Source organism: Poecilia mexicana, unplaced genomic scaffold (assembly GCF_051168715.1).
Source record: "Poecilia mexicana isolate PSO_F unplaced genomic scaffold, ASM5116871v1 scaffold_9, whole genome shotgun sequence".
Taxonomy (NCBI): domain Eukaryota; kingdom Metazoa; phylum Chordata; class Actinopteri; order Cyprinodontiformes; family Poeciliidae; genus Poecilia; species Poecilia mexicana.
The window spans coordinates 6,084,644-6,102,093 of record NW_028263378.1 but is presented as its reverse complement, the minus strand read 5'-3'; the positions used below and the strand labels follow the sequence as shown (position 1 = coordinate 6,102,093).

General features: G+C 36.8%; 1 protein-coding gene across 1 annotated transcript; it reads right to left on the bottom strand.

Moving 5' to 3' along the window:
• Positions 1-1,421: 1,421 nt before the first annotated feature.
• Positions 1,422-17,450, bottom strand: prodhb (proline dehydrogenase (oxidase) 1b). The gene is made up of 14 exons (XM_014985699.2): positions 16,987-17,450; positions 14,924-15,129; positions 12,046-12,080; positions 11,808-11,957; positions 11,568-11,632; positions 11,352-11,462; positions 9,569-9,642; positions 9,311-9,392; positions 7,805-7,897; positions 6,996-7,142; positions 6,652-6,827; positions 5,974-6,072; positions 5,764-5,852; positions 1,422-3,529 (listed from the first exon to the last, which is right to left on the bottom strand). The coding sequence occupies exons 1-14, from the start codon at positions 17,350-17,352 to the stop codon at positions 3,339-3,341; spliced, it is 1,884 nt and encodes a 627-aa protein (XP_014841185.2). The 5' UTR covers positions 17,353-17,450; the 3' UTR covers positions 1,422-3,338.

Sequence of the window (17,450 nt, the reverse complement as noted above, 5' to 3'; positions counted from 1 at the left end):
CTCAGTACTTCAATAGTTACTCTCTTGAAACTCAGTTCTTTAAGTAAAAAAAAAAAAAATCAGTGTTAAATCCTCAATTGTCACATGGTAAAATTCATTATTTGTGTTTTTTGTTCTAAACAAAAATGAAAAATTATAACTACACACGCAAACTGTTTTCTCATACCAATCAGCCAATCAGAATGTAAATACTAATTGCCTGTATTTTTGTTTTACTTGTAAGAGCTTCGCCAGGAGAAAAAGTTTGGGAACCACTGCACTAAACAATGTCATTTATTATTTGATTCATGAAGATCATCAGAAAATCACAAAAAAAATATAACAGGATCTTTAGCAAAAAAATATTTTAAAGTCAGAGTGCATGTGTGTTTTTGTTTTATTAGTGTTATAGTTGGTTATCTGGTCTTCTTCAAAGTTTATTTTTTTTTATTTCAAATGTTACATATATTCAACAACATGACAGGTGTATGTAGCCAGTAATTAGTGGTACCAGCCAATTGTCAGCTTTGTTTACCCGTTCTTCTGTAATCACATTGGACTTTGTGTACACCTTCTTATGTGTCGCCAATTATTTTATGGAGAAATGTCACTGCCTTGCTGAATGTTAACAACTCTTCCTCCTGGCTTGACATTTGAGTCATGCTAGTGTCAGATGTTGCTGTTAAATATTGACAACATGTCATGTAGCACTTTGACAGACCTGCTCTAGACTGCCCTCAGGATTCTGGCTGACCATGTGCAAATAATTTTGTGATTATGGTGCAATGTCAGGAAACAGAGTGTGCTGTCTATTCATAGAATTCTGATATTTGTCTTTTATGCCAATGAAAAGTGTATTTTGTTTAATTATGTAGAACTATAGGAATACTACAGATGATTGATTAAGCAAGCAGCTGGATTTTTCTGTAGTTCTAGTAAGGTCATAATCAAAAGGCCAATCAGTTTACGATTAGGGATGAAGCAATACTTCCACAGCAGTTTATATAATTTATAGTTCAACCTAAAATGATAATGTTTGTAATAATAAAAAGTGGTTCCAGTGATATAAAACCCAGTAGGGTGAGGACTGAAAACTCTCCCCCTGCATTCAGAAAGCATAATGCATCAGCCTTCAACTGTATTTTACAAAATTATTTTTGATAACTCCCCCTGCGATCTCATGGAGAGAAATAAAGCTTTAGCATTATCCCCCCACTGTGGATATGAGTGCGGCTTTTAAACCGAATGCGGATGGTTTCCTGTAATCTCTCAGTTCGCTGTCAACAGATAAAAATACATGATACTCCACAGCAGCTCAAAGCTACTATATTTGTTACTGTCACTTCATGTACTGGCACACAATCCCTGATTATGGCTAAAGCAGCAGCTGGGATGCAGCAATGAGCCAATCCATCTATTTAAAAAAAAAAAAGTTTGAGACGTTTCCCTGAAAAATCATGTTTTTTATTTAGATGAGCAGTGCTTTGGAAGACACTAAACTTCCACTCTTTAAAATAACAAAAATAGCCTAATCAATGATACCAAGAAAAGTCAGCATTACATCAGTCATATTTTCCTAAGCTTACTTACTGTGTCCTTCAATGCTGTCTTGGTTAATAATATGCTAAGTGGATGACCGGTTTAGCTGATTTGGAAGCTGTGCAAATTCTTCGTTTTGTAATCTGTGAAGCAAACCCAAAAACTTCCAGGCAACCAGTGAGAAGGGATTCTGTTGGCAAATGTATACCCAGAAGGTGTTCCTAAAATCAAAGGCATCTTGATTCTTAATTAAACCAATAGAACGGAGCAACAGTGACAGCTCTGCGGTGCTCTGCTGCAGTAAAACTCACCAGCCGCTAACATTTCTTTTGAGTAATGATTAATGCATCCAATTTCTGTGATCTGCACTGAGTGAAGTATCAGGGGTAATTAAATGAGGATGGTCTACAGAGCACCGACTCCTCGCACAAAATGACAAGGCCATAATTACTATGAAGCTTAGTTTCCCCCTGACGTAAATATGAACTGTGTATCAATAACTAAGGAAAACGTATTTCCTGGTGAAACCTAAAGTGTGAAAATTACCTTTTACTGTACTAATTCTGTAAAAAGAAAATGTGAAATGCTCTATTACTCCTTTAGTGTTTTATACTGCCTGGCAGTCTTTGACCTTTTCCACTTGTGTCACATTACAACCACAAAATGTTATATATATTGTGCAATTTGACTGCATGTCAAACATACAGTCTGAGGCATTTGTCAAAGAAAAATTAACAAAAATTTGGAGTCTTTAGGTCTACAAAGCTGGCAGAGATGAACCCCAAAAGTACTGCAATTGAAACAGCAGTGAAAGATGAGCGTACAAAGTACTGATTATAAGGAACTTAATATAAATGCACGCACAAATATTGAAAACTACATATGCTTTTTCCTTCTACTTCACAATAATGTGGTAATAACTGGTTTAAATCAAATCCATTGGAATTTGGTGACACAATGTAAGAGTTTCAGGGCTGTGATTATTTGTAAGACACTATTTGTTTACTGAACTCTTTTGGATTGCTACAAAGTTATGTCATAAAAAAAATAAAAATCCTTTCAATATATTTACATCAGTGTAAGTTATCAAAACCCAATGAGAAGGAAAATGCAACTCCATGTGAAAATAGAAAAAAAAAACTCATATACCTAATACAAAATTTTCACTTGCAACACCTCACCGATAGATTCCAGCAAATTATGAAGAGATGAGAGTTATAATATGGTTTAGGGTTTCTCAAAGATTCAGGAAGAAGTCTTGTTTTAGCGACACACAGATACAGTACAGGGAATAGAGTGGATAAAAAGGAAAACCACTTCAAAAATACAATGTGTCCTTTGCTGCAATTTAAATCCAGTCTGTTATTTTTATTATTATCTATCCTCTACAAGATAAATGGAGTAATAACGAAGGATGCCCACCCTAGTGGTGTTGACATTTTAGGGAGTCCTTTTGGAGCAGTAAAGATGCCCACTTGATGGATACCAGAGCTCTACAGATACCACAACGACAAAATATGAGGAAAGCTGTTAGTTGTGGTGGCGGATAAAAAAAGAAATAGGGATCTGTAGCAGGACTTGGATGTGTTGAAGGTGGGTGAAAATAATAAAGCTCCATCCAGTTCATCTGCAAAAAAAAAAAAAAAAAAGGAAAAACTACAGAACATGATAAAACAGGACATGCACAGGGAGAGAGTTGGAGCAGACAGCTGCAGCAGTAGCCATCAAGCTAGAGAGAAAGTTTGATGGCGACTGCTGCTAAAAAAAAACATCCCTCAAGGAGCTGACAAACTCTCCTCTCGGTTTCTGCTTCTGTGTTTTCAGTACACTGGTCTGTAGAGAAGCTCCCCAGAGACAAGTCGACGTTTCAACTCCTTCCACAGCAGCTCTCTCTCTTTTTGGGCGCCCTTCATGAAGCCGCGGTTCTCCTGTGCCCGTCGGGACAAGTAGGGCATCACCTCACTCACCGGCCCGTAGGGGACGTACTTGTAGACAGGAAAACCTGCCTGGCCTGAGATAAGACAAAGGAAACAAGGTATTCTACCATTAGACGAAATTATTTGACTACACCTTCCCTTGTGGGCCTATTACAAGTCTCAAGGGGTACCAATGTTTTTGAAGGCTAATCAATCAATGTTTGCTCACAAAAGTAAGTAAAAACCTATGAGTTCAAAAAATAATCGGTTCTAATCTCACTTTAATCTCAGAAAGAAAGAAAAGGAGAAAACAAATAATAAACAAAACTTAATTTTCTGAGTAAACGAGATAATTTGTTCGTTTGCCATAAAACATCCACTATGATCAAATCAAAGACATGTGTTACGGCCCTGGGCCTTGTGGGCTGTTTTGCAGGTGTCTTGGTGTCTGTCTTTATGCTCCTCCCCTTTGCAGGTGACTCGGATCTGGTGATTGGGCGTGCAGAGTATTTTAACCTGGCTGTCCCCGACTTCAGTGTCGCTGGCTTTCCGCAGCGTCCACTCTGCCGCTGGAGATGTTTGGTGGCCAGTCCTCAGTTTCCCTTTTGTTGCACCTTTGATTTTGTCTTTGTTTTGGCACTTCAACATCTCCATATGCATTCATACAACACATCCAAGCATTCACATTACACCACTGATGCTGATTTCCACAATCCATTGTTGTTTTGTTAATAAAGACTTATGTTTGTGCACTTTAACCATGGCATGGTTTCATGTTTTTGTTACGACCCTGAGCCAGTCGTAACACATGTTTATTTGGACAGTCAAGCCTCTCTCAGAACAAACAGTTTCTTGTGTATTACCAAATATAGACCTTACTGCATCTTTAAAAAAAAAAAAAAAAAGAGCATCAACAACAATCCTAACCCAGTGTGTCTGTCTTTGACTGACATCATTAAGTCTTAAGAGATGAGGCCATTTGGACCCCACAAACTTTTTAGTCTGTGCGCAGTCCGGCAGGGTCGCGCTGACCCTGTGACCCTGTCTTCAAAAAGGATTTTTTGTGTGAGTGTGGTTATGGGAACTGACAGTCTGACCACCCCGTTTCCTGACAGGAACATTTGCCATAATAAGTGTCATACTAAGTGTCATGCTGATGCTCATAATCAAAATAAGCATCTTCAAAATAATGATGCTCTTTTTATTTTAATGAACAAAAAACTGTTGGGCAGGTTAAAAAAATTATTATTTTGATAATCTAACTTATTATTTTTACATAGCAGCTCTAATTAATTAATTATGGGTTCATTTTGACTAAATCATAAAATCTAACTGGCCAGCTAAACTGGGAAGAAAAGCAAAGCAACGGGCTTTGCAGATGAAAAGTCAATATTGGAAAGTATTCTTCACTTTAATTTTATATGTTTTGTCAGTCAATATTTATAAGAATTGTATTTTTGCTTTAGGTTATTAAACCATGAGAATCTTATAGCCCATGGCTATTTCCACAGTACATGAGTTTTACGTTATGTCAGATTGACCCAAAAGGACATTTTACAGAAAGACTCTTGTTGTTGCTCAGCTGCACTGACTTTGAAGTTGTCAGGTTATCTGCTAAGCATAACAACTATGATTGTCTTGGTGTTTACCTTTCAGATAAATGTTTCATCCAGAAACATCCATCAAACTAAACACGTTGCAGAAAAACAAAGTTTCTACAAAAGCCTCCTGGCTAACAGTTTTCCTAAAAGACAATATCATAGAAATATGTACATTTTGACTTTCTGGGTGACTGACAAATAATAAAAATCTCAGCTCATCTCCAATATAATTTTGGAAGGCAGTGACTCCAGTATGGCTGCGCCTCCTCTTTCTCTATTCAGAAAGCAACAAACAGACCTGGTGTATCTCTGTTTACCTCCATAACAGTTCAGGCCATTTCATCCTGAGCCCCATGTTGACAGACAGCTGTCTTTCACCAGTGTGTCTGTCTTTGACTGACAAACAAAGTGGTGAGAAGCAACGGTGATGCTTCGTTAAGACAGGTGGTCAATACTGAGGTGTCTCAGTTCATATGTCACCTTGCAGGCTGGAGGCCGGCTTTGACATGTGAAATGTTTGTCTGTATAGCCCGTAAGGTTCCTGAGTGTCGCTTGAAGGCCTCGTGGGATGCAGCTGAGAGCTACGGGGGGGAGGACGGATAATGCACATCCTGCAGAGGCTGGACTGAACTCTCAAATCATTGTTACGTAAGGCAGGAAGGATTGTTGCCTTGTCCCTGTGTGACTGTGGAGGAGAGTGGGCAGGGTGTTTTGTGTGTTTTCCTCACCCAGTGGGAAGCTGATCTGATCACACATGCCCAGTAGTTGACCGAAGAACACCTTGTTCTCTGCTGGTAAGAGACCGAGCTCATTCATTCTGAGTGATTGAGACAAACAAATAACATTAGCTCAGTTTCTGAGACACATGCGGCTGAGGGAAATGTTTTTTTTTTTTTTTATTACTTTAAATAGTGCATTGGTGAGAAATCTAATCTTACCTTTTCAGGGTGTATTTTATTGTGTCCTCATTATGAGAAGCGACCATAACATTGGCCTTTCTGTTAAGAGCAATCTCGTCCAGCACAAAGTCCAAACACCTTTCCAAAGAACAAATGAAAATAAGCAGATATGGTCACAGTTAGGGTTGCACAATACAAGGAAAAAGTGAAATTGTATTAGTTGGGTCTTTTATTGTAAATATGTCAATATCCATTGAGTTTAAGCTACTTTTTCCTCACTCTCCTAGTTCTTTTCCATCATCACAATGGCCCTACCGATTCCTTGAGCCTCTGCATGTTATCCACCAACATCTACACCAGGTGTGGGCACAAAAGGTAGGGAGAGTCCAACTAGATGGGTAATTATTTATTGTATCTTATTTGACAGCACAGTTTAAATGCAAAGCACTAGAAATATAATAGCTTATCGCATCCAAGCTCTCCAAGTCTATGTTTGTGATTAGACAGGTTTTATTGATTTAGAGATGATAGCTTTGGGACCCAAAGAAAAATTGCTTGCTATTTTTAAATTGGGGGGTGGCAACAACATGCAACACATATAGTCAGCTTTTTATGAAAATGCAAAATGTGAACTTAGTTTTGATATAACGAATTCAGTTCCAACGTATCAGATTTAGTCAGATTATAATAAATGAAGAAACAAGCCATGGTTCAAACCTGTGGTACATTGTGCTAGTAGACTCATAGTTGGGGTTTATAGGGTCTTCATATCGGAACTCCTTCGCTCTCTCTCGCTCCTGATACATGTATGCTCCACGTACCAGCTTAGCAGCAAAACACCAACCCTCCCTTCTGGACAGTTCTACGTCCATAGTTACATTTTTATAGGCTTCCTGCAAAATAAAAAGAAAAGAGCACGTTTATGTTCTCATTCATCTTTACCTCTGGAGCTCTACATCTAATATTTTAGCCGTTTCAACATAAAATTCTTTAAAGTTGATGTATTTCTGCAATTCTCAGGTAATTTATAAGTTTGATTGTTTGGTTTTGTTGGTTCTAACCTTTAGGTAGCACTGGTAGGTGTTGAAAACAACAGGCTTCTCCCTGTTGTAGATCCTCTGTGAATCCAGTGTAAGTTTACTGATGGCTGGCTGGAAATAGGTTTGCTCTGCATCCACCATTAAGCGAACACCGTTTTCTAAGGCACACTGTGAAATGATATTTTTAATTAAAATTACTTAATGATGTACTAATGAAGAATTTTTTTTTTCTAGAATTAATCATATTTAACATATAGACTGTTAAATACAACGGGTAATGCACATTTCTCTGATACAAAATGCCATACATTTCTAGACCAAAAATAATTCACTATCAATTTACTCCAAATATCGAAGGCGATGTAAGTTTGAATACAGAGACTAAATAAACATAACGCAATGGAGAAAGATGGATGGAAGGACAGGAGATGGAAAAACGAATGGGAGGACAGCAAATAAATAAACGGATTGATGGAAGGTGATGGATGGACAAAGAAATGAAAGGACTAATGGACCGATGAATTAATGAGTGGATGGAAGGATGGACACAGCTGGATGCAGTATTTAGACTACCAATTTCCATTTCTGGAATATAAGGTGATTATAAAAAAACTAAAGTAAGTTGTTTTCAGAGCTGCTTAACTAATGTGTATTCATTTGTCCATACAGTAACATGTGTACAATATAGGCATTACAAACAGAAACATTGTAAGAAAAGGCACAAAAAAATTTTACACATTGATATTGGTCAAAAATGTCAACTATGCTAAAACTGTGTTCATAGCTACTCCATAATAAACATTTAGTGGTTCCATGTGATTTCTGATTACCTTTGCCAATACATCAAGGCGCTCCAATGTCCTCTTTATCTGATTCTCATCCTCTATGGTGAAGTTTTTCAGCAGAGGCTCCAGTTTATCCAGCTATAGAAACAACAAGCACAGAGTAAACTACAGACCAAAACAGATCTAAAAGGTAAGGGAAGGTAAGATACGTTTTACCTTACCTCTATCTATACCTGAGCTCTATGTAGCTCAGGTATTCATAGAGCTACTACTAGTAGCTCTATGAATACCTGCAGGAAGCTTTCAATTGTGAACTCATACATTAAAACAATTTAAATGTATTTTCAATTTCTAGGAATTCTATAAATATAAAAATATAAAGGGTTTGGTTTGATAAAAATAAATAAATAAATCTTCCAGTAAATTATTTTCATCCTTTGTCACTTTTTATTTAATGTTTTAATTGTACATAATGTCACATTAAATTACTGCCTCATATAAACTTTCACTGGTTTTTAAAAAAAATACAAAAGCTATTTACTTAACTTCTGATGAGCCCTACTCTTTATTAGGGTGTTTTGTAGTTCTGTTTTTTATATCACTATTGATCAGAATGGTCTTAAAAATTTCTAAATGAGATTGAGTGATTGTCTAGTGCAGAGGTTCCCAAACTGTGGGGCTCGCCCCCTACAGGGGGGCGCCGTGCCATTGCAGGGGGGGCGCGGGAAGCCGTCTGGATGGGAAAAAAAAAAAAAAAAACGCTGTATGCGCTGGGTTTTTACCTTAGAATGGCCAACTCTGTTATTCCTATGTCAATTTGACACAGTAGAGGCTTCCACACTTCCCATATTTGTGTCCTCTGTCACTTTTATCAGCAGTTAAAACTGTTTAATCCGTTGTTAACATGTCGTAACCTGTTTTTCCGAGCCGCCTTTAAACGCAACATGAGCGCTACGACGCTCGCGCTGGGTTTCCACCTGTGAAGGAGACCTGCTGCTGCTGGGCGGAGCTACGTAGGTTTGTGTTAGAATCACGGCAGCAAACCAGCAAAACGCAAAGAACTTTTCACAGTTTTTTCCCCCAGACTGAGTTGAGTAAAGCTGTTGGATGCAGGTAAAGTTAGCTAAAACATGAAAATGTTTGGAAACCGCTTGGGGGGCCCAGGAGAAAAAGTTTGGGAACCACTGGTCTAGTGGAATATTGCATATGGTGAAATAAAGAAAAAGTAAAATAAAAGTCAGTGCTTAACCTTTAAAATATGGTGTATTGATGGTTTTCATAGAATTTCAAGTCCATAGATGTTAAATAAATTAACTGCAGCAAGTTGTTTTCAGAGCTGCAAAATTATATCGCATCACTTCAATTGTTTTGCTAATTTTAAGTACATTCTTTGAAGACTTTGGAATTATAAATAAATCCAAATGCGAGCAGCAACAGGCCTAAAATTATTCATCAGGTGCTAATGAAAACAAATATTTCAACAGTAACTTATAAAATGCATTAAATTGTATTTGAATTGTGTTATGTTTTAAAGAACTATGCTCTTCTCACCTTTACGTTTGGAGCTAAAAGCAGGTCTGATGTGTTCACTCTGTCATCTATTAGACTGTTCCAATCAAGGATGTCAATGCATCTGTTAGGGATAAAAATGGAAAGACATTACATAAGTGCACTAAAGTATGATAAAGGTTTGCAACAATGTGCATAATTTCTCATTAATGTCAATAATTTAACAAAACACACGTTATGTAAAGACAAAGTAGATTGTAGATGTACAATGGACATGCAGTATTATGTGTTTGTGCCTACCCTGCTGATTCTCCTTTCTTTCTAGTAAACCAGCCATGGAAGTCACCTTCCGCACCCAGTTTGATCATCAATTCCTGTAATCACAAAAACAACTACATTTCTAGGGCCTTCTCAATAAATCTGTGTGGAGGATACTTAATAAAATTGTGACTCCGCAAAATCCATAGATGTGCTGAGCATCAGAAGGACATAATAAGCAGATGTAATAAATATGCACATCCTCCCCTTATAAATCACAGTGCTTGTGGAAATGAGCACACTTGGATTAGGCTTTATATCCAATTAATGATCAATGCAAAGCGGCTCAAGAATGCTAATGAGAAGTAATGTGCCTGCAGATTTCTGACTGCACAGAGAAGCTGAGAGGAAGACCAAAAAATGTATTTCAGGTGCTAACAGGCAAGTATTTGCTATATGTCAAAAGCTATTTAATTCTGATTCTTCTATTTATGTTGTTTTCTAGCAGTAGCTAATAGGAGTATTTATTTGTGAAGAAGTCTAAAAGAAGATAAATGATACTTAAACTTGCAGAACGCTAAATAGCAATATCTTGTACAGATGTATGTTCAACAACTAACACAACTTATTCACTTTAGCTTAATTGGATTAAACAGACAATATGCTATGCTATGCTTTGACTGCTTCTGCTTTTTGTCGCTGTGTTGACAGTAAGATTTTACCATGTAGGAATCAATAAAATGTCTAACTTAGCTTTAATAAGCTCAAGCTTTGGCTTACCTTAGATCAGCTTTATTCAGCTGACCTTTACTTTGCTAAACCTGATTTATCTTTAGGTAAAGTAACTGTTCCTTTTACCTTATTTCTACCATTTATCTTGGTTTAAGATAATTTATCTTACTTCAGCTTATATTATCTTAACATAGTTTATGTCAGGTTACCTTAGTTTAGCTTATTATAATTCAGATAAGATTAAAACTTGACTTTTCTAATGTCTGCCTTTTTAACTTAGTTTGGTTTAACCAAGCTTCCCTTCAATCTTAATTTACTTTACCTTATCTTATCTTTACTTGTTTTACTTTGAGTAGGATAAAATAATTGTAGCTTATTGTCTATCCGTGTCCAGTGAAATTGAGTTTAAAATAATTTATCTTCTCTTATCTGAGATTTTTAACTTGTCTTAGATTAGCCTAATTTATCTTACCTTAGTTTGATTTATTGTACATTAATTTATCTTATTGTTACATGTCCTGTTTTATTTGTATTCTCTTACTGTCTAATTCGTTGTCTTATGTTTTTAATTCCAATGTAAACAGCATCTCACTAGGTGAGCAAACATCTAAGTTTGGTCTTTAGGTTATAGTAATAGTCTGTACTTGTATAGTGCTTCACAAAGTCTCCAAAGTCCTTCACATTACATCCACTGGTTCACCTATTCATGCACACATTCACATGCTGATGGTGACTATTGATTGTAAAGAGGACCTGCATACTCTGCAAGAAAAGCCAAGACCAACTGTAACATGCAGACAAGCTGCACATCAGTTCACCAGTTTATCTCCTCACTGTTAGAATTGCAAATTTTCTCAATGTCCTTAATGTTCAAACATGAGTCAATCTGTATACAGCTACAGACTCCACTTCAGAGCTTCTTTCAAGTCCCATTATTTTGGGCATGTAGTATAAGGTTAAAAAATAAGCTCCTGCATTACAACATGTAGGAATATCCTGTTGCTGTCTATGCAGTGTTTGTGAGAGATAAATTTACCCATATGAGATTGAATTAAAAGATCTCTGGACTCAAAGAAGAAGGAAAAAAACCTACCTGCAGTTGTGTCAGCTCCAGCCTCTGCTCTGAGGCCTCCATGCCATCCTGCTGTGATGCCAGGAATGTGAAAAATCGCTGCCATGTCACGAGGACCTCTGAGAACCGGAGCTTATCGGAACAAAGAGAACAAAAGATCTTATTCTTCTTCTCTCCTGCTGCTATTCCTCGAGCTAGATTGTCACACTGAGCTTTACATTACCATTTACATCTTACCAGAAGCTGGGGTCGTCCAAGTGCAGTCATTTTGATTGCAGAAAAGCCATCTATAGAACTCCCACCTATGGATAGGAAACTGTTTGATTATGATGCAAAGACATTTGCTTTGTAACAATTTAGAAAGAAGTAAATAAAGCATATTGCATAACTACTGGGGTCCTATTTAAATTCATGACTTCAATAAAATGCATGAAACCAGCTTATTTTCAAAATGTATCACTTATTTAGGTTACCCACCAGATGCTTTGATACACTTCATAAAGGTCTCCATATGCTGGTCACATTTGGCCTCATCAGCATAGAAATATGTGCAGGTTCCAATCACTTCCCTCTGACTGTCACCTAATTGCTTGCCTGCTTCATAGTTTTTCTCTCTGTAGCCCTCGCCTGGGGATGAAAACAAATTTACATGCCTATTTCTTCTAATTGCGTCATGTGCTGTATACACAAATGAGAACGAAACAAGGCAGCTTACCTAGGCTCCCTTTCCCTTCAGCGGAAACGCTTGAGCTGAAATAGGAGTGTTGAGAAAAGGCAGTTAATTTGCTCAGGATTGGGGCAACGTTAGAAAAGCGAGTTGCATCAGACTTTGCGAATTGACATTTCTTTGAGGACATTTTGGCCTTGTGGCATGCCGTAGAGTGTCATTGTGTTTGATGACCTTAAACACTGTATGCTGAAACATCCTTGATGTTTGATGCTGACTCCCTCATGGGGTCTTGAAGCGTCACTTTTCACTTGACCTATTCGCCCTTCTCATCATAAGGTATCAGACAAAGTTCATGTAAACAAACATCTGACTTAACAGCGAGCAAGTCAGTCATCAGAGATTCAGGAGAGCTGATGGGAGTTGTGTCCTTTTACCACTGCAACATTTTGACAGAATGAAGGAGTTGAAAATTGGATCACGCTGCAATACAATTCATATAGAACTAAAAGCGTTTTTAAAAAACTAATTTTACATGATGTTTTAGTTTGTAAGCTCAGTTCCCTAAATTTTGAATTGTTTGCACTGTAAAAGCACAACGTCTTTGTAATTTCAATCTAGTTCTTAGTGCAAATATTAAAAGTAACTTACAGTTAACTTTTCAGTCATACAGGAGCTTGTTTTAAGTAAATACTTTCTTAATTCTGATGAAAAAGTACTAGTTGCATTGGAAGATTATTTCATTTATAACAAGACATTTTCCCATGTTATGGGATGTGACGGAGGAGCCGTCACGAGCCGGGACTTAATTATAAGTCCGTGTCAACATGGCAGCACGCCCGCACACACAATCGCTAACTTACTTCTGTTGCAGCTTAAACTGACGCGGTTCATCATGGGTGCACACGCGGTGTTCCTGCTTCAGTTAGCATACCATCCTGACCTGTTTTCACTTCCAAACATTTTCCCGGTTTTGTTTTCAAGCAGGGTTATTTCCGGATTGTGGCGCGACGGGGGGGGGAGTCATGCGATGACGTCATCGGAGCATATTGAGTGTTTTCTATTAAATTGATTATTGTATTTTTGATTACAAGTTTATTTTTTTCCTCTTATTATTATTATTTTGTATCCTTTAAGAGTTTACTTGAGTTAGAAGTAATTGTTTAATTGTTTTTGTTTGCTTGTTTGGTCTTCCTGTGGGTGGAGCCTGTGGCTTTAAAAGCAGGGCTCTGCTCCACAGGGAGTCAGTCTGTGGCTAGACTCCTGAGAGGTCACATGGAAGGTGATGGACTCTTACGTTGAAGGTACTGCTGTTTGTCTGATTTTAATATACCTTGGACGTCCTAGTATACAGTATATCCTGCACCTGCCATCTTTGTTCACCTGAAGAAAAGCTAAATAAATTTCACTAAAGTGATGTCTGGCCTTGGGCAGTCATTTTTTTTTGTTTGTCCAAGTCATAAGAGAACCACGTCACATGGGAACAGACATCAGTTTCATAAAATTAACTAATATTCATTAGTATTAGTTAGTACTAAGTAATACTAACAATAAGATATAAGTACCCACTCAGACTTATTATGAGTGAGTAATGACTTCTAGCATTAAAACCAAGATTAGATTTGTTGTTTTATCACTTACAAACTATAAGGCTTTAAATATTTGCTTTTAATAATCTATATTAGGCAATAAAAAAAAAACAAAAAAACAATGACAACACTGACAAAGCCACTTGGCGATTACTGTAGGCATCTCCCTCTTAAAACTAATCCAGTGTTTGTTTCTCTTCCTTGTAGTCTGGCTTTTCCAGCTCACTGCAGAGCATATCAGCTGGAGTTGGTGTAATTTTGTCCCCTGGTCTAAAAATGAGCAACTGTCAAACTTAAAATGTTTCAAATCATCAAATAAATTTTAATATCAGACAAAAATGAATAATACAAAATGCAAAATCTAAATAATAAATTCTATCAAAACTAGCCTTGTCCTGTAAAAATATAACTGAATTAACTATAATTACCCACATTTCTTTTTTTATTTAGTTTTTATTCAGACCTAGAACATTTAACTGTGACAAAAACAACAAAACAAAATCTGTAAGAGCCATGTGCTTTTTCTCAACACTGTAAAATAGAATAAGTAGGTCATAATGAAGGTAATGCCATTCGACAAAACATAAAAAACTAAGGAACTTCTTTGTGGCACGATTTGACACAGTAGTCAGCTGTCACTCTACATCAACCTAGAATTATACTGCCTGAAAACCTTACACTTCATTCACCATTTTTGACCTTTTGAAAATCTGAGATGTCATACAAGATATAAAGGGTCTTTGTACTTAGTACAATATGCTGAATAAATCTGACAAGTTGATTTTTCTATTTTGCTTCTAAGAAATTCTCATCAAAATGTTCCCTTTTATTCACTCAACTGACTCAAGTAACTGTGAAGCAGGCCGGGCTGTCTATATTTAATCTTGGACTGTGAAAATGTTCTAATTATTCCACATATGCATGAACGCCCAGAGCTGAGAGTGAAGTAACATCGCTGCTGTCTAGAGACAGTGGTTGCACAAGGATTTTACTGTCATCCTACTTTACATCAGGAGGCAGATCAGATAGCTGCTGCCTTGTGCTGTCCATGTGACTGGATGCCAGGCAAGTGACAAAATACTGCCAATCAAAATAGATGCCAAAAAAAAAAAATCACAGTTTTTATCTTAATCTTATTTTTTTCACAGTTTTTATCCTAATTTTTCCAATTTAGATGAATAGTTGCAAATAATAAAATGCACTGTTTGTAATTTGCCATATATTTGATAAAAGTTGATGGAAATAACATCTAAAACACAAAATCAGAGACATGATTATTCATGTCTTATGCAGCATCAATTCTAAAGTTAAATAAAAAGCAATAAATGTTATACTACCTCTCTTTCTGGTTTTCCTCCTTCTGGCTGATGTCCTCCTCGACACTGTAGTCCAGGACAGAGCCAACGCCAAAAGCCTGGTTCTTCTGGATCAGAGGTTTAATGGATATATGATCCTCCCCAGCAACAAACTGGCCATAGAAGGTCATCTTCATGAGCTGATCAAAAACCTTCTGGCCTAGAATAGTCTTACCAAGATCCATTATCTAGGCAAAAAAGAGAAAACATTGATATATTGTTGGAGTATAAGAGACAATGACAGTTTGGCTCTTCATTTGGGTCATAAAAGGACTGAATCTACATGACTCACAGCACCCAATGACAAACAATTACTTGGCATGTTCTAAATGTACATGACAATGTAAAAACATAAAAGCAGCAAAGAAAACAAGAAAATAAAATGAAACATCAGTGAATTACTGTAAAGGTCAGGATTGTGCATGATACCTGCATGCAAAAAAGTGTAAAAGATTACCACTGCAATGTAGCAGGTATGCTTTTATCCTAATGCTTAAATAAACGTAAACTACCATGAATTGGCAGTTTGGCCTTAATTAGGTTTTAATAGTACAAAAATGTAAATGAAAAATAAGCTAAGGTGTGTATTTATGTGTTTGCTTCTATTGGGTACATTTAATTTAACAATAGTAGAGACTTCATAATGTACAATCTCTGTACCGTGACCCTGTCATTGAACTTATGTGGTGTCAGAGGTATTGTTTAACTGTGGTTTTGAAATAAATATTATACTGCTAGTTATTTGTGATTTTAGATAATGCTTAAAAATTAAGCTTTGTGCACCATATTGTTATCACTGGAGTATCAGAGCATCCAATGTCAATAGTGCAAATAACTTCAATAACTTCAAATACTTCAGCTAATTACACAAGTGCAATACATTCAGACTCTCTAAGCTAGAAACACTGTGCAGGTGATTTTTGTTAGCAGAAAGTCTTTTAGGAAGCTATTAGAATGGTAGGTTCATAAAGTCATAAAAAACTCAAAATAAGGTAATTGTTGCCAAAACAACAGATAAAGTTAATACTAATTTTCTATAAACAATAATTCTTAAATAAAAGCAGATTAAATTTTGCCAGTAGCTGCATAAACAACATCATATCTAATGCAATAAAGGATTAATTTATGGATAACAACTTTGTGACATTCACACACATTATTGCAAATTACATTTTGCTATCATTGAGCAGAGCAGACTTAACTGCATTTACTCTGTCTTTTGTACTGATTTAGCACTTAGGTCATTTTTTTATTTCACACATCTGCTAAGATTTATAATGATACAGGCTAAATTGAAATGGCACAAGGTGATATTCTTAGCAAAAGTCAGACTAGTAAGAGTGAAGATGACAACAGCCTAAGAATGATTTGATACAGTTCTCTGGCATGTAGATAGATGTGCATCTAGGTAGAGAAAGTATCTTTGTCACAACATTAAATAATTAGTGGATTAGAAAAGTGTGGTTATATCTGAACATATACATGACTAAATCCAACTACACATTTAATATGCAAATTTATAATCTGCCACATTTAAAGTAACATTGTGCATGTGAACAGAAATATTGGTCCATACAAAACCGCTTAGCTACTTTATAAATAGTAGCTAGCTTACATTATGCAACAGGTTGCAAAGAGCTTGCAAAAGCAGGTTGTAATTTGAGACATGGGTGTACTGCAGGATGTTTGGTTGGTTAGCAGTCAGGGACAACACAATAGTCTGTAATGTATTGTGTTTTCTGTTTATGGTTTATAAATATGAAAATTGGTAAAGATACTAATTGGTTTTTACAGCTCTAAATATTTGGGTAAAGGTTATCAGCTCTGACTAATAAATCATAGGCTACTGTGACAAGGTAATGCCTGCAGAGTTAATAGGATCGCGTGTCTTGCTTTTAAGTTTATCGCCATTCTTCTAACCTGTTACCATAGATAAATACTGTTTACAACATCATAGTATTAATTTAAATAATTCTGAACCCAAACAACTACATCACCAGAAATATTCCAATTCCTATTTGTTAGTTTACTACTGTCTGCATTACCTCTTCATTCTTATCAACCAGGAAGTCATAGGAACAAAGTTTGAAAACCACCAAACTTCTGAGTAGCTCTAATGAGTCTTTGCTCCTGTAAGCTTCCTTGCTTTGCTCAAAGTCTACGGAGATCTCGTTAGCGGCGGAGGAAGAGTTGGTGCGGTCTCTCCCTGCTCTCCCACTCTTCCCAAGAGACTGCAGCCGGGCAGAGGCACGCTGAGCTCCGCTCCGGTTTCTGCCATGGTCCGTCTTCTCCGGCCGGGTCGTCGAGCTGGAGGTAACGGTGGACCGCAGTCTTCGGTTGGATAATAACCGCTTCAAGAGAATTTCTGCATTTACCCACGTGTGGGCTTTCACGGTTTTGAGACAAAACATCCGGTAATGATAACGTAGATAAGAAATAATTGTCTTAAAGTCAGCACACCATCTTCTTAGCTTGGCACGCGACGGTGTAAATAAACAGGACGTGGGTT